A 12,239-nucleotide genomic window follows, 5' to 3' on the forward strand; every position below is an offset into this window, starting at 1 on the left:
TCATTCAACCAATGTCAAACAGGTTGGTGTATGAAAATGTAATGAAATGAAAATCGCTTATTGTCACGAGTAGGCTTCAATCAAGTTACTGTGAAAAGCCCCTAGTCGCCACATTCCGGCGCCTGTCCGGGGAGGCTGGTACAGGAATCGAACCGTGCTGCTGGCCTGCTTGGTCTGCTTTAAAAGCCAGCAATTTAGCCCAGTGAGCTAAACCAGCCCCTGGTACATTCATAAGTCAGATTATAATAATTCAGGAACTACCTTTAGCTAATAAAATAAAAGGATATCCCAAACAATCACAAAAAAAATTGTTTTGAAAATAATATGAGCAGATGTATAATTGAACAACATAGCTTTGGACATATATGGCTCAATTTATATTTTTACGTTGACCACTGTTTCTGATCTTTCTCACCCTTTAACTATAGTTCATCCTCCATATTTTATACTAAATGAATTGGCTACAATCTGTGAGGGGGGGTCTATGACCTTTTTATAAAATGTTTCGCCTCAAAAACTGGTCCAAAACCTTTTAAAATAGCTGGATCAATGTATGTCTGTGACCCCCTGAACAAAAGAAGCTATCTGGAAGTTTCAAGAAATTTACACATTATCTCTGAAGAGACACTTATGATACATTGTGGTTGCACAGACAAAATTCAAAGAGAACTATAAAAGGCCATCTGTATTTCATAACTCGGGTTGGCCAACCAGAGTCGGATCGTCTGCTAGGACAAAGGGGCCCCTGCCACTTTCCTCTCAATTCTTAAGACATTTCTTAAGACATCTCAATTCTTGAGGCATTTAACCTTCTCAGGATCCAGACGGGGATTACACAACCTTTGTCAAAGACACTGTGAAGAGGTAGGAGTCTTGTGATATGGATCTCTAACTTGCGTAACCAATAATATTGTCTTTGTACTGCAAAACCTTGGTATGCCATTTTCCCATCTTACCAGCAGCCACACAGATAGAAGCTCTGCCCAGATTGAATATCTGGCCACATCCTCATTGTTTCTGATGGAACTTCTGTACCATTGTCTAAAGGATTGATTCATCTCTGTCTATCTTATCATGTGAAGTTAAAACCATTGGAAAAATGAATTAACTAGCATTGGTTTTGAGCTTATATACCTCCGTGAAGGAACACCTCATAGGAAATTGATTCTGGACTCTGGAACCCAGGTCAAACACCATTTTTTTTCTCCCTGGTCTTTGTACTGCAATCAGTGAACTATCTCTCTTACTGTAGGAATGCAAAGGTGAGCCAGCGCTTTGAGTGACTGCAAATAAACGAACCCTCTGAGTTCATCCTATCTCAAGTTTGCCGTGAGGTTATTAATAGAAATTCGATGACTCCAAAATAGAGGGGTTGGGAAAAGCGCCAGCACTTATAAAGGAAGAAGTAAATCAACACACCTTTCTGTAATTGGTGATGAGAGAAAGAAGTGCTGTCTAAATTATGCACCCCCCACCCCTGCTCCTCTCCGTAAGAAATTTAAATGGCCTAATTAAGGAATGTAAAGGAAAAAATGTTTGCACAGTGTTACTTTACTGCAGTGGACTTAATTTAATTCTCCAGAAACAGGCAGGTAACAGCACACTGCACTTTGATGTGATCTGCGTACTGCCTCTTAAAACCTCAATTGAAACTCTGTTTGCGCAACTGTATAGAGCCGTGGTGAGACCGCGCTTGGGAGTATTGTGTGCAGTTTCAGTCTCCTTACCTAAGGAAGGATATGCTTGCATAGAGGGAATGCAACAAAGGATTACCAGATTGATTCCTGAGATGCTGAATTGCCCTATGAGGAGAGATTGATGAGACAGTGCCTATATTCTCTAAATTTTAGAAAAATGACAGGTAATCTCATAGAAACACAGAAAATTCTTGATAGGGTTGATGCAGAAAGGCAGCTTCCCCTGTTAGGAGGTGGATGGGTGGTTGCACAGGGGTGGAGGGGTCGGCAGGGGAGGGAGGTCTACAACCACGGAATACAATCTCAGAATAAGGAACAGGGTATTTAGGACCAAGACTTTCTTCACTCAGGGGGTGGTAAATATTTGGAATTATCTACCCCAGGGGGCTATGGTGGCTCAGTCGTTGAGTATGTTCTAAACAGAGGTAAATAGGCGGCACAGCGGCACAGTGGTTAGCACTGCTGCCTCACAGCACCAGGGACCGGGGTTTTATTCTGACGTTGGATGACTGGAGTTTGGGCATTCTCCCTGTGTCTGCGTGGGTTTCCTCCGAGCGTTCCAGCTTCCTCCCACAGTCCAAAGGTGGATTGGCCATGATCAATGCGTGGCATTATGGGGATAGGGCGGGGGAATGGGCCTAGGTTGAGTGCTCTTTTGGAGGGTTGGATCAGACTAAATAGGCTAAATAGCTTCCTTATGCACTGTAAGGATTCTGTGGAATAGATTTCTCAATATTATAACCACAAGGGATGTGAGGATAATGTGGGAAAATGACGTGGAGGTAGAGGATCAGCCATGATTTCATTTAATGCAGCTGGCTTGAGGGGTTGAATGGCCAATTTCTGCTCCTATTTCCTACATTCTTATGTATTCTGTTTCTCGTTCAGCTATGTATAGTTAGATAGTGGGCTTACCTAAGATTTTACTGACAAACATAATAAAAGCAAATGGCTTGGACAGGTAAATGTACAGCTGTAAAATCGGCATGGAAATTCAAATCTTCCAATTTTCCTTTGCAGGAGATCACTTCTGAATATTGATAAAATATGGTTTTAACAATATGCAACAAAAAAAAGAAGAACAGAAGAAACAGGAGCAAGAGAGATCATTCAATTCTTCAAGCCTGCTTTGTCATTCAGCACGATCATGGTTGATCTTCTATGGGGGCAACACAGTGGCACAGTGGTTAGCACTGCTGCCTCACGGCACTGAGGTCCCAGGTTCGATCCCGGCTCTGGGTCACTGCCCGTGTGGAATTTGCACATTCTCCCCGTGTTTGCGTGGGTTTCACCCCAACACAAAGATGTGCAGGGTAGATGGACTGGCCACGCTAAATTACCCTTTAATTGGAAAAATGAATTGGGTACTCTACATTTATTTTTAAAAGGTTGAACTTTTACTTCATCCTTCCTGCCTGCTCCCCCTTGATTCAAATACTTTCAATCTCAGTCTTGAACATGCTCAACGATACAGAATTAAGAACCCCCTGCCTTTGACAATTCCAAAGATTAACAATCCTTTGAGTGAAAAGGTTTCCCTTCATCTCAGCTCTGTGATTGGCTCCTCATCCTGAGTCTTCTCACCTCTGTTTTAGATACCGTGGCCAGGAGGAAAGCCTTTCAGTGTCTTCATGCATATGAGGGGACCTTATTCACTGATACATTATGACTGTTAAACGTTCTTGCTCCCTATCCCACATCGTTCATCTTTATCCACATTTCTACACTGCTCGATGTCCATGCTCTCTTCTCCTGAAACCCAGTAAGTCAACTGTAAAGTTCAATCATATCTGATAAGACAGGCAGAGGTCCAGTGTCCTCATGGATCCCTTAGGATCTTCTCTTAAACTCCCTTTGTATCAAAGCAACCATATCTTTTTATTAAAACAGTAAAAGTATACACAAGGCCAAATGGTACAAACACTAATTTTGTGCTGGAGAAACAGGGGTACCCTATCCTCAGTATCAATGTATTGGGGGGGGGGGGGGGGGGGGGGGGGTGGTTAGGCTTGGGCAATGCCTGCTTCCTGTTGAGTTGAAATTTATGGGTCAATTTGGATTCCTCAGAGAACACCTCAGAAATAGCTTACACGGAGTGAAACTGTTCTGCTGTCATTTAATCTAGAGAATGGATTTATTTGTATAAGCAGGCTGATTAAATTTGTTCAGCTGTTAACATTAGCAGGCCTGCATATGATTGGAGTGGAATTTGAGAGTCAGATCGGTATACTGAAGTGCTCTAGCTAGGCTACTACAACCATCCTTCAGGACGATTGGATACAATAACATTTATTATACAGAAGAAAACTCACGACAAATGCCTCTACTGCAGCTAACCAGCAGCTTCATGGTTTTACCAGCATCAACTTGTGCAACTAGAGCAGCACGGTAGCATAGTAGTTAGCACAGCTGCTTCACAGCTCCAGGGTCCCAGGTCCGAGTCCTGGCTTGGGTCACTGTTTGTGCAGAATCTGCACGTTCTTCCCGTGTCTGCATGGGTTTCCTCCCACAGTCCAATGATGTGCAGGTTAGGTGGATTGGCCATGATCAATTGCCCTTAGTGTTCAAAAAGGTTGAGTGGGGTTACTGGATTACGGAGGGAGTGAGGGAGGGGGGGGGGGGGGGGGGAGGCTTGGCAAGGGTGCTCTTTCCATGGGCCGGTGCAGACTCAATGGGCCGAATGGCCTCCTTGTGCACAGTAAATTCTATGAAAACAGAATTCTATTCCTGTTGTTTGATAATTTGTATAATAATCCTTAAAAATATGCCACTACAACATATATGACTCAAAAACTAATCAAAAACTAAAACTAAAAACATGGAATTAAAAAATACCTAATCTTTTTAATATTTTACCTTCTACCTACACTGTCTGCAACCCCTCAAGAAGGAGTACTGTACTGATTGTTGCCATTGACAGCATTTCAACCTCCACAGAACTGTCAAGGATTGTAAATAAAAGCTTGCTGCTTATGCAGTGGAATCATTAAACAATCAGCAAAAGGCTCATATGGAAGTAATTAGGAGAGTTATAGATATTTACAGCATGGAAACAGGCCCTTCGGTCCAGCTGGTCCATTCCGCCCAGTTTCTATCACTATGTTAGTCCCACTTGCCTGCATTTGGCCCTTATCCCTCTATACCCACACTGCCCATGTAACTGTCTAACTGCTTTTAATAATAATAATCACTTATTGTCACAGGTAGGCTTCAATGAAGTTACTGTGAAAAGCCCCTAGTCACCACATTCTGGCGGCAGTTCGGGGAGGCCGGTACGGGAATTGAACCCATGCTGCTGCCTTGTTCTGCATAACAAGCCAGCTGTTTAGCCCACTGTGCTAAACCAGCTCCTTTTTAAAGGACATAATTGTACCCACCTCTACCATTGCCTCTGGCAGCCCGTTCCTGATGCTCACCACCCTCTGTGTGATGAAATTTCCTCTCTGGTCTCTTTTGTATCTCTCTCCTCTCACCTTAAACCTATGCCCTCTAGTACTAGACTCCTCTAACATTGGGAAAAGATGTTGACTATCTACTCATGCTCCTCATTATTTTGTCGATCTTTTATAGAGCTAATAGAAAGTTATTGTTTATTGGGAGGGGGTATGGAATACAAAAGTAGGTAGGTTACGCTTCAGTTGTATAGCCTATTGGTGAGACCATGGCCGGGATTCTTCTTTGTGAATCTGCCCTGCTACTGTTGCTAGAGAGGATGGAGAATTTGGCGCTCAGCCAAATCTCCCATTTACTGCAGCAGGACAAGAGAATTTTTCCAGGGCGTCATGGAAAACATTTTGAGGGGCCTACCGCTTGTGGTAGTTTATTTGGATGACATATTGGCCACTAGTACAACAGAGCGAAAACACTTGAACAATCTGGACAATGCGCTCTGCGGTTTTTCAGAGTCAGGCATTAATCTAAAAAGAGAGAAGTGCTTTTTCCTCACCAGGAAGGTCATTTATTTAGGCTACCGCACAGACCTCGAGAGATCCAACAGGCTCCCACTCCAGAAAACACAGCTGAGCTGTGCTCATTCCTTGGGCTCGTGAATTACTGCGGAAAATTCATCCCTGGACTCACTACCTTGCTCGCCTCCCTGCACGTCCTACTAAAGAAAAACCAGCCATGGGCGTGAAGAGCGCCACACGAAGAGGTGATTACTCTAGTAAAGACAAAACTGACTTCATCTAGCCTGCTCACGCACTACGATCCCGTCAAACCACATGTGATCACATGAAAATGAAATGAAATGCAAAGAAAATCACTTATTGTCACAAGTAGGCTTCAAATGAAGTTACTGTGAAAAGCCCCTAGTCGCCACATTCCGGCGCCTGTTTGGGGAGGCTGGTATGGGAATTGAACCCACGCTGCTGGCCTGCCGGTCTGGTTTAAAAGCCAGGTCTTTAGCCCTGTGCAAAACCAGCCCCTAGTGTGTGGCATTGGTGACGTCTTGTCACACCGTATGGACGATGGTAGGGAGCGGCCAATTGCGTTTGCCTCCAGGACACCGGCCTTGGCGAGAGAGGAACTACAGTCAAATTGAGAATGAAGAATTGCCTGTTTTTCACAGTCAAAAGGTTCCATCAATATGTGTTTGGGTGTTGCTTTATAATACAAGGAGGATAATGCTATCCCGCCCATTGCGTCTGCTCGTATCCAGACACGGGCCCTTTTATTGGTAGCGTATGAATATGCATTTGAGCACCGACCGGGCACACAGATGGCGAATGCAGATACACTGAGTAGACTTCCACTGCCGACACGATCTCCGACTCCCCCCTGCCCCCCCCTCCCTGCCCACCCCCAGAACCGACAAAGTGGGAGCCACAGTAAACTTTATGGGTACGTTGTCAGTTACGGTGGCCCTAATATGTGAATGGACACAATCAGATCCATTTTTTCAAAAGTCTGCCCTATTGTGCAATACAGTGGTCAACATTGGAAACTGCCAAGTGAGTTAACGGCTTTTACGGTGAAAATATCTGAGTTTAGCATGGAAGACGCCATCCTTTTATGGGGACTCACTTCATGGTCCTGCACAATGAATAGGACTTTATATTGCATGACCTGCGCAATGGCTACCCAGGCATGTCAAAAATGAAAATGCTTGCCCGGAGCAACGACTGGTGACCAGGTCTGGATGTGGAGATAGGACTGGCTCAGCAGTGCAGCATTTACCAGGAGCCTCTGCCCGCCGCACCTCTTCATCCATGGGAATGGCATGGCCAGGTCGGTCTTGGGTATGGTTTCATGTCAACTTTGCTGGTCCTTTCCATGATTTATGTTGATATGGATGCCCAGTCAAAGTGTCTAGAGGTCCACAGGATGTCGTCCACTACTTCGAAGGCAACAATTAAAAATCTGCAACTCACATTCAATACACACAGGATCCTGCAGATGTTGGTCACCGACAGTGCCATACACACAGGATCCTGGAGATATTGGTCACCGACAGCGCCATACACACGGGATCCTGGAGATATTGGGCATCGACAGCGCCATACACTCTTGGTCCTGGAGATGTAGGTCACCGACAGCACCAAACACACGAGATCCTGGAGTTGTTGGTCACTGACAGTGCCACGCTTTTTACTAGCAAAGTGTTCAGCGGTTTTATGAAGGCAAACAGGGTGGACACATCTGCACGGACCCATACCACTGGGCTTCAATTGGGCTGGCCGAAGGGAGAATGCAAACTTTTAAAAGAGGCTTGAAGAAGCAGACCTCAGGGTCTCCCAACACTCGACTGGCCAGATTTTTATTCTATTACCATACCACCCTACATGCAGCGACTGCACAGCGCCAGCTGAGCTTTTAATGGCAGAAGACTCCAGAACCACCTCAGCCTCACATTCCCAGATATTGGCGGGAAAGTATGCCACAGTCAGGAACAGCAAGGTTGTTGCCCAGACAGATTTAAGCAAACCAGACAGTTTGGACCAGGTGACGAAGTTTACTTTTAAAACTTCAGTGATGGCATAAAGTGGGTTCCAGAAACGATAGTTCGACAAACAGGGCCAGTTTCAAAGCATGTTCATGCTCAAGATCAAGTGATGAACATCGACCAACTCAGATGCAAGAGATCGAATCAACGCGAAGCTCCTCCGGAAGTACCAAATTCAAGTCAGACAGCCACGGCACCAAAGATTCCGAGAGTCTTTCCTCCTGGGGAACCCAATGCAGAGATAGGGGAGGTCAAGGACTCGGACTCAGATATGGAGACCCATGTATCGGAGGTTTCTGATGGTGAAACACCAGAGAGCAGCCACCAGTAGTGGCTCCATCGTGGCGATCAGCAAGGAAACGACATTCGCCTTCCAGACATATGCTTCCTGACCCAGCTCTGCAGGGGCAAGACACGCAACCATGGGGCACGCAACCATGGCGAAAAAGAAGACTCCCTCCTTCTACACCTTCCTCTGATGGATCTTCAGATTTTGTGGGGGGGGGGGGGGGGGGGGGGGGGTGTAGTAACCCACACAAGAACTATGGGGATGGACCAATTAGCCTCCCCGTGAGCATCGTGGAATACGAACTTCCCCGCTTGGGGATGGGGGGGGAACAACATCAGTGGAGTTAAAGGATATTAAAGCCAGACCAGATGCGAAGCAAGCATGTGTAATTCCCGCTAGGACCTGAAGTCTACTGTGTAAATAGTTCACTTGCAATAAACCAGTTTTCTTTCTGCCTCTCGTTTGGACTCCTCTGCAGCCACTAACGTGGGGCTCCTGTTCAGTCAGCCCGCGTACCAAGCAGGAGGCCTTTAGGGCAGGAAGCCTACCTTTGGGCGGCACGGTGGCACACTGGAGCACTGCTGCCTCACGGCGCTGAGGATCCGGGTTCGATCCCGGCCCCCCGTCACTGTGTGGAGTTTGCACATTTTCCCCGTGCCTGCGTGGATCTCACCCCCACAACCCAAAAAGATGTAGGTGAATTGGCCACGCTAAATTGCCAGTTAATTGGGAAAAAAAATTGGATACCCTAAATTATTTTTTAAAAGGAAGCCTACCTTTAGGGCAGGGTGACATGTTGGCACAGTGCTTAGCACAGCTGCCTCACAGCGCCAGGGACCCGCGTTCGATTCCAAACTCAGGTGACTCTGTGTGGAGTTTTCATATTCTCCTTGTGTCTGCTTGGGTGTCTCTGTAGGGTGGTTTTTCGAAGGGGCTGTGCAGCCTCGTTGGGCTAAATGGCCTCCTTCTGTACTGTAGCGGGAGCAGAAAGAACATAGAACATAACAGCACAGAACAGGCCCTTCGGCCCTCAATGTTGTGCCGAGCCATGATCACCCTACTCAAACCCACGTATCCACCCTATACCCGTAACCCAACAACCCCCCCCATTAACCTTACTTTTTAGGGAGGTTGGTACAGAGGCCAAGCAACAGGGAAGCATCTGCAGAGGCCTGACCATTTAGAAGTGGGGAGGCCTGATGTTTAAAGAAGCCTGATAGTGGAGGTGTGATCTTCACACCCAAGGCCTGATCTGGATCACCTTTCGTGCTTCACCGCTGCCCTCCTGCCAGCCTAAGAATTGAAGCTGGGTGGACTAATTGGCCATTTAAGGTCCTCAAGTGGCACAAGTGCAGGGATGTCAGCCTAGGCCTCACTGGTCCCTCTAATAAATTGTGGAGAGGTTTGGCCGGGCGAGAGCCCAGTGGGAAGGTCATGATAGCCGAACCCCACCTACAAACCTACCAGCAGGGAACACAAAATTCTGCCACAGTTGTTTACAGATTTTAACCTTTGACACAGCTTCTACAACCCCATTTTTGGGGGTCAGAATTCAGCCCCGTGTTTCCTTACCAACATTATAATCATTATGTGTTACCACATAGAGTGGATGTCCTTGCATTGATTCTTCATAAACTTGTTGTCGAGTCTTTGGTGGATTTATAAGCTCTCCAGCAGTGATATCTGAAATAAAATTTCAATAAGTAGACTTAAGTAATCAAATTCTAAGAGGTAATAACGCTTTTTTCCTTACTTTTGTTCATGGTATGTGGGTGTCCGGTGGCAAGGCCAGGATCTGTTGCCCATCCCTAATTGACTTTGAACTGAGTAGCTTGCTGGGCCATTTCAGAGGGCAGTTAAGAATCAACCCCATTGAGGTAGGTCTGGAGTCTCAAGAAAGCAGGTCTGGGTAAGGAGGTCAGTTTTCCCTTCCCAGATGGGTTTTTATGACAATTGATAGTTCCATGTGCACCATGAATAAGAGTAGGTTTTTTAAATGGAATGTAAATTCCACCAGCTGCTTTGGGGCATTTTGAACCCATGTCCCCACAGCATCAGCCTGCGCCTCTGGATTACTTGCCCAGCGATGTTACCACAACACCACTGCTGCACATGCTTAACACTCCAAACGTTTATAACATCAAAGTAAGTGTCAGTTTTTGCAGTTGGCAACAGTGCTGTGAGACAGAAGACTGCTCAAGCTCCAGGACTTGAGAACATCACACTCGGCTAACACCTTCTGACAGTGTTGAAGAAGCGCTTTCTTAATTCTTTCACAGTTTGTGGATATTACTGACTAAGCCAGCATTTATTCATAATTGACCTTGAAAAGGTGTTGCAATTTTTGAAGTTACTACCTTTTAACAATAACTTGTATTTACATATCACATTTCACTTATAAAAATAACCCAAGGTATTTCACACATGGTCTCACCAAACTGCAAAAGGGAGAAAATTTAAAGAGGAGTTGGGGAAGCGATGGGCATGGGCTTGAGTGCCAACATCACGGAAAGTGATATCTGTTAGGAATATGAGACTGGACATAGAAACATAGAAAATTGGTGCAGCAGTTTGCCAGTCAGCCCTTAGTATGTCATTCAGCCCTTCGAACCTGCATCACCATTCAATATGATCATGGCTGATCATGTAAATTCAGTATCCCACTCCCACTTTCTCGCCATACCCCTTAATCCCTTTAGCCGCAAGGGCCATGTCCAGCTCCCTCTTGAAAATATCCAACAAACTGGCCCCAACAGCTTTCTGTGGTGGAGAATTCCACAAGTTCACAGCTCTCTGAGAGAACAAAGAAGAACAAAGAACAATACAGCACAGGAACAGGCCCTTCAGCTCTCCAAGCCTGCGCCGACCATGGTACCTGACTAACGTCACCATCTGCGGCCATGACCAGCAAACCACGATGCCAACCTCCACTGATTTCTCCAAACCGCCCAGAAACTCAATCTCACCCACAATAAGGAGAAATGCGTTTTCTGCACTACCAGACTAGCCATCCTCGGCTATGTCGTGGAAAACGGAGTCCTTGGCCCCGACCCGGATAGTATGCGCCCCCTCCTACAGCTCCCTCTCCCTCATTGTCCCAGGGCCCTCAAGAGGTGCTTGGGATTCTTCTCCTATTACACCCAGTGGGTCCCCCAGTATGCAGACAAAGCCCGCCCACTATTTAAGGCCACACTCTTCCCACTGTCAGCAGAGGCCCGCCAGGCCTTCAACTGCATCAAGGAGGACATCGCCAAAGCCGCCATGCGGGCGGTGGATGAATCCCTCCCCTTCCAGGTGGGGAGCGATGCCTCAGAGGTCGCTCTCGCCGCCACTCTGAACCAGGCAGGGAGACCAGTAGCTTTCTTCTCCCGAACCCTCTCCGCTTCAGAACTTCGACACTCCTCAGTCGAAAAAGAAGCTCAAGCCATTGTGGAAGCCATACGGCATTGGAGGCACTACCTCGCAGATAGGAGGTTTACCCTCATCACCGACCAGAGATCGGTTGCCTTCATGTTCGATAACTCGCAAAGGGGCAAAATAAAAAACGATAAAATCTTGTGGTGGAGGATCGAACTCTCCACCTATAATTATGACAACATATATCGGCCAGGGAAGCTCAACGAGCCCCCAGTTGCCCTGTCTCGCGGCACATGCGCCAGCGCACAAGACGACCGATTACAGGCTATCCACAACGACCTCTGCCACCCGGGGTTCAGCCGGCTCGCCCACTACATCAAAGCCCGAAATCTGCCTTTCTCTACCGAGGAGGTAAAAGCCATCACCAGGGATTGCCTGATCTGCGCGGAGTGCAAACCGCACTTCTATAGACCAGACAAGGCCCACTTGGTAAAGGCTTCCCGGCCCTTTGAACGCCTGAGCATCGATTTCAAAGGGCCACTCCCCTCGACCAATCGAAATGTGTACTTCCTCAACGTCATAGACGAATTCTCCCACTTTCCGTTTGCTACCCCATGGCCCGATATGACCTCCCACACAGTCATCAGAGCCCTGCACAGTGTCTTCACCCTGTTCGGCTTCCCCAGCTACGTACACAGCGACTGGGGTTCATCCTTCATGAGCGACGAGCTGCGTCAGTACCAGCTCGACAAGAGCATCGCCTCAAGCAAGACTACCAGCTATAACCCCAGGGGAAACGGGCAGGTGGAGAGGGAGAACGCGACGGTCTGGAAGACCGTCCTACTGACCCTACGGTCCAGGAATCTCCCGACCTCCCACTGGCAGGAGGTCCTCCCCGACGCCCTCCATGCAGTTAGGTCCTTCCTGTGCACTGCCACTAACCAGACCCCTC

At 46.9% G+C, this 12,239-nt stretch overlaps 1 protein-coding gene across 2 annotated transcripts in view; it reads right to left on the bottom strand.

Annotated features, from left to right (window-relative positions):
* efhb (EF-hand domain family, member B) overlaps positions 1-12,239 on the bottom strand; it is a 111,231-nt gene that overhangs the window by 57,143 nt on the left and 41,849 nt on the right. For both annotated transcript variants that reach the window (XM_038797844.1, XM_038797845.1), the window contains exon 5: positions 9,503-9,613. In XM_038797844.1, coding sequence (XP_038653772.1) covers positions 9,503-9,613 — 111 coding nt within the window. The remainder of the gene's footprint in view (positions 1-9,502; positions 9,614-12,239) is intronic.

Source organism: Scyliorhinus canicula, chromosome 5 (assembly GCF_902713615.1).
Source record: "Scyliorhinus canicula chromosome 5, sScyCan1.1, whole genome shotgun sequence".
In the NCBI taxonomy this organism is placed as follows: Eukaryota; Metazoa; Chordata; class Chondrichthyes; order Carcharhiniformes; family Scyliorhinidae; genus Scyliorhinus; species Scyliorhinus canicula.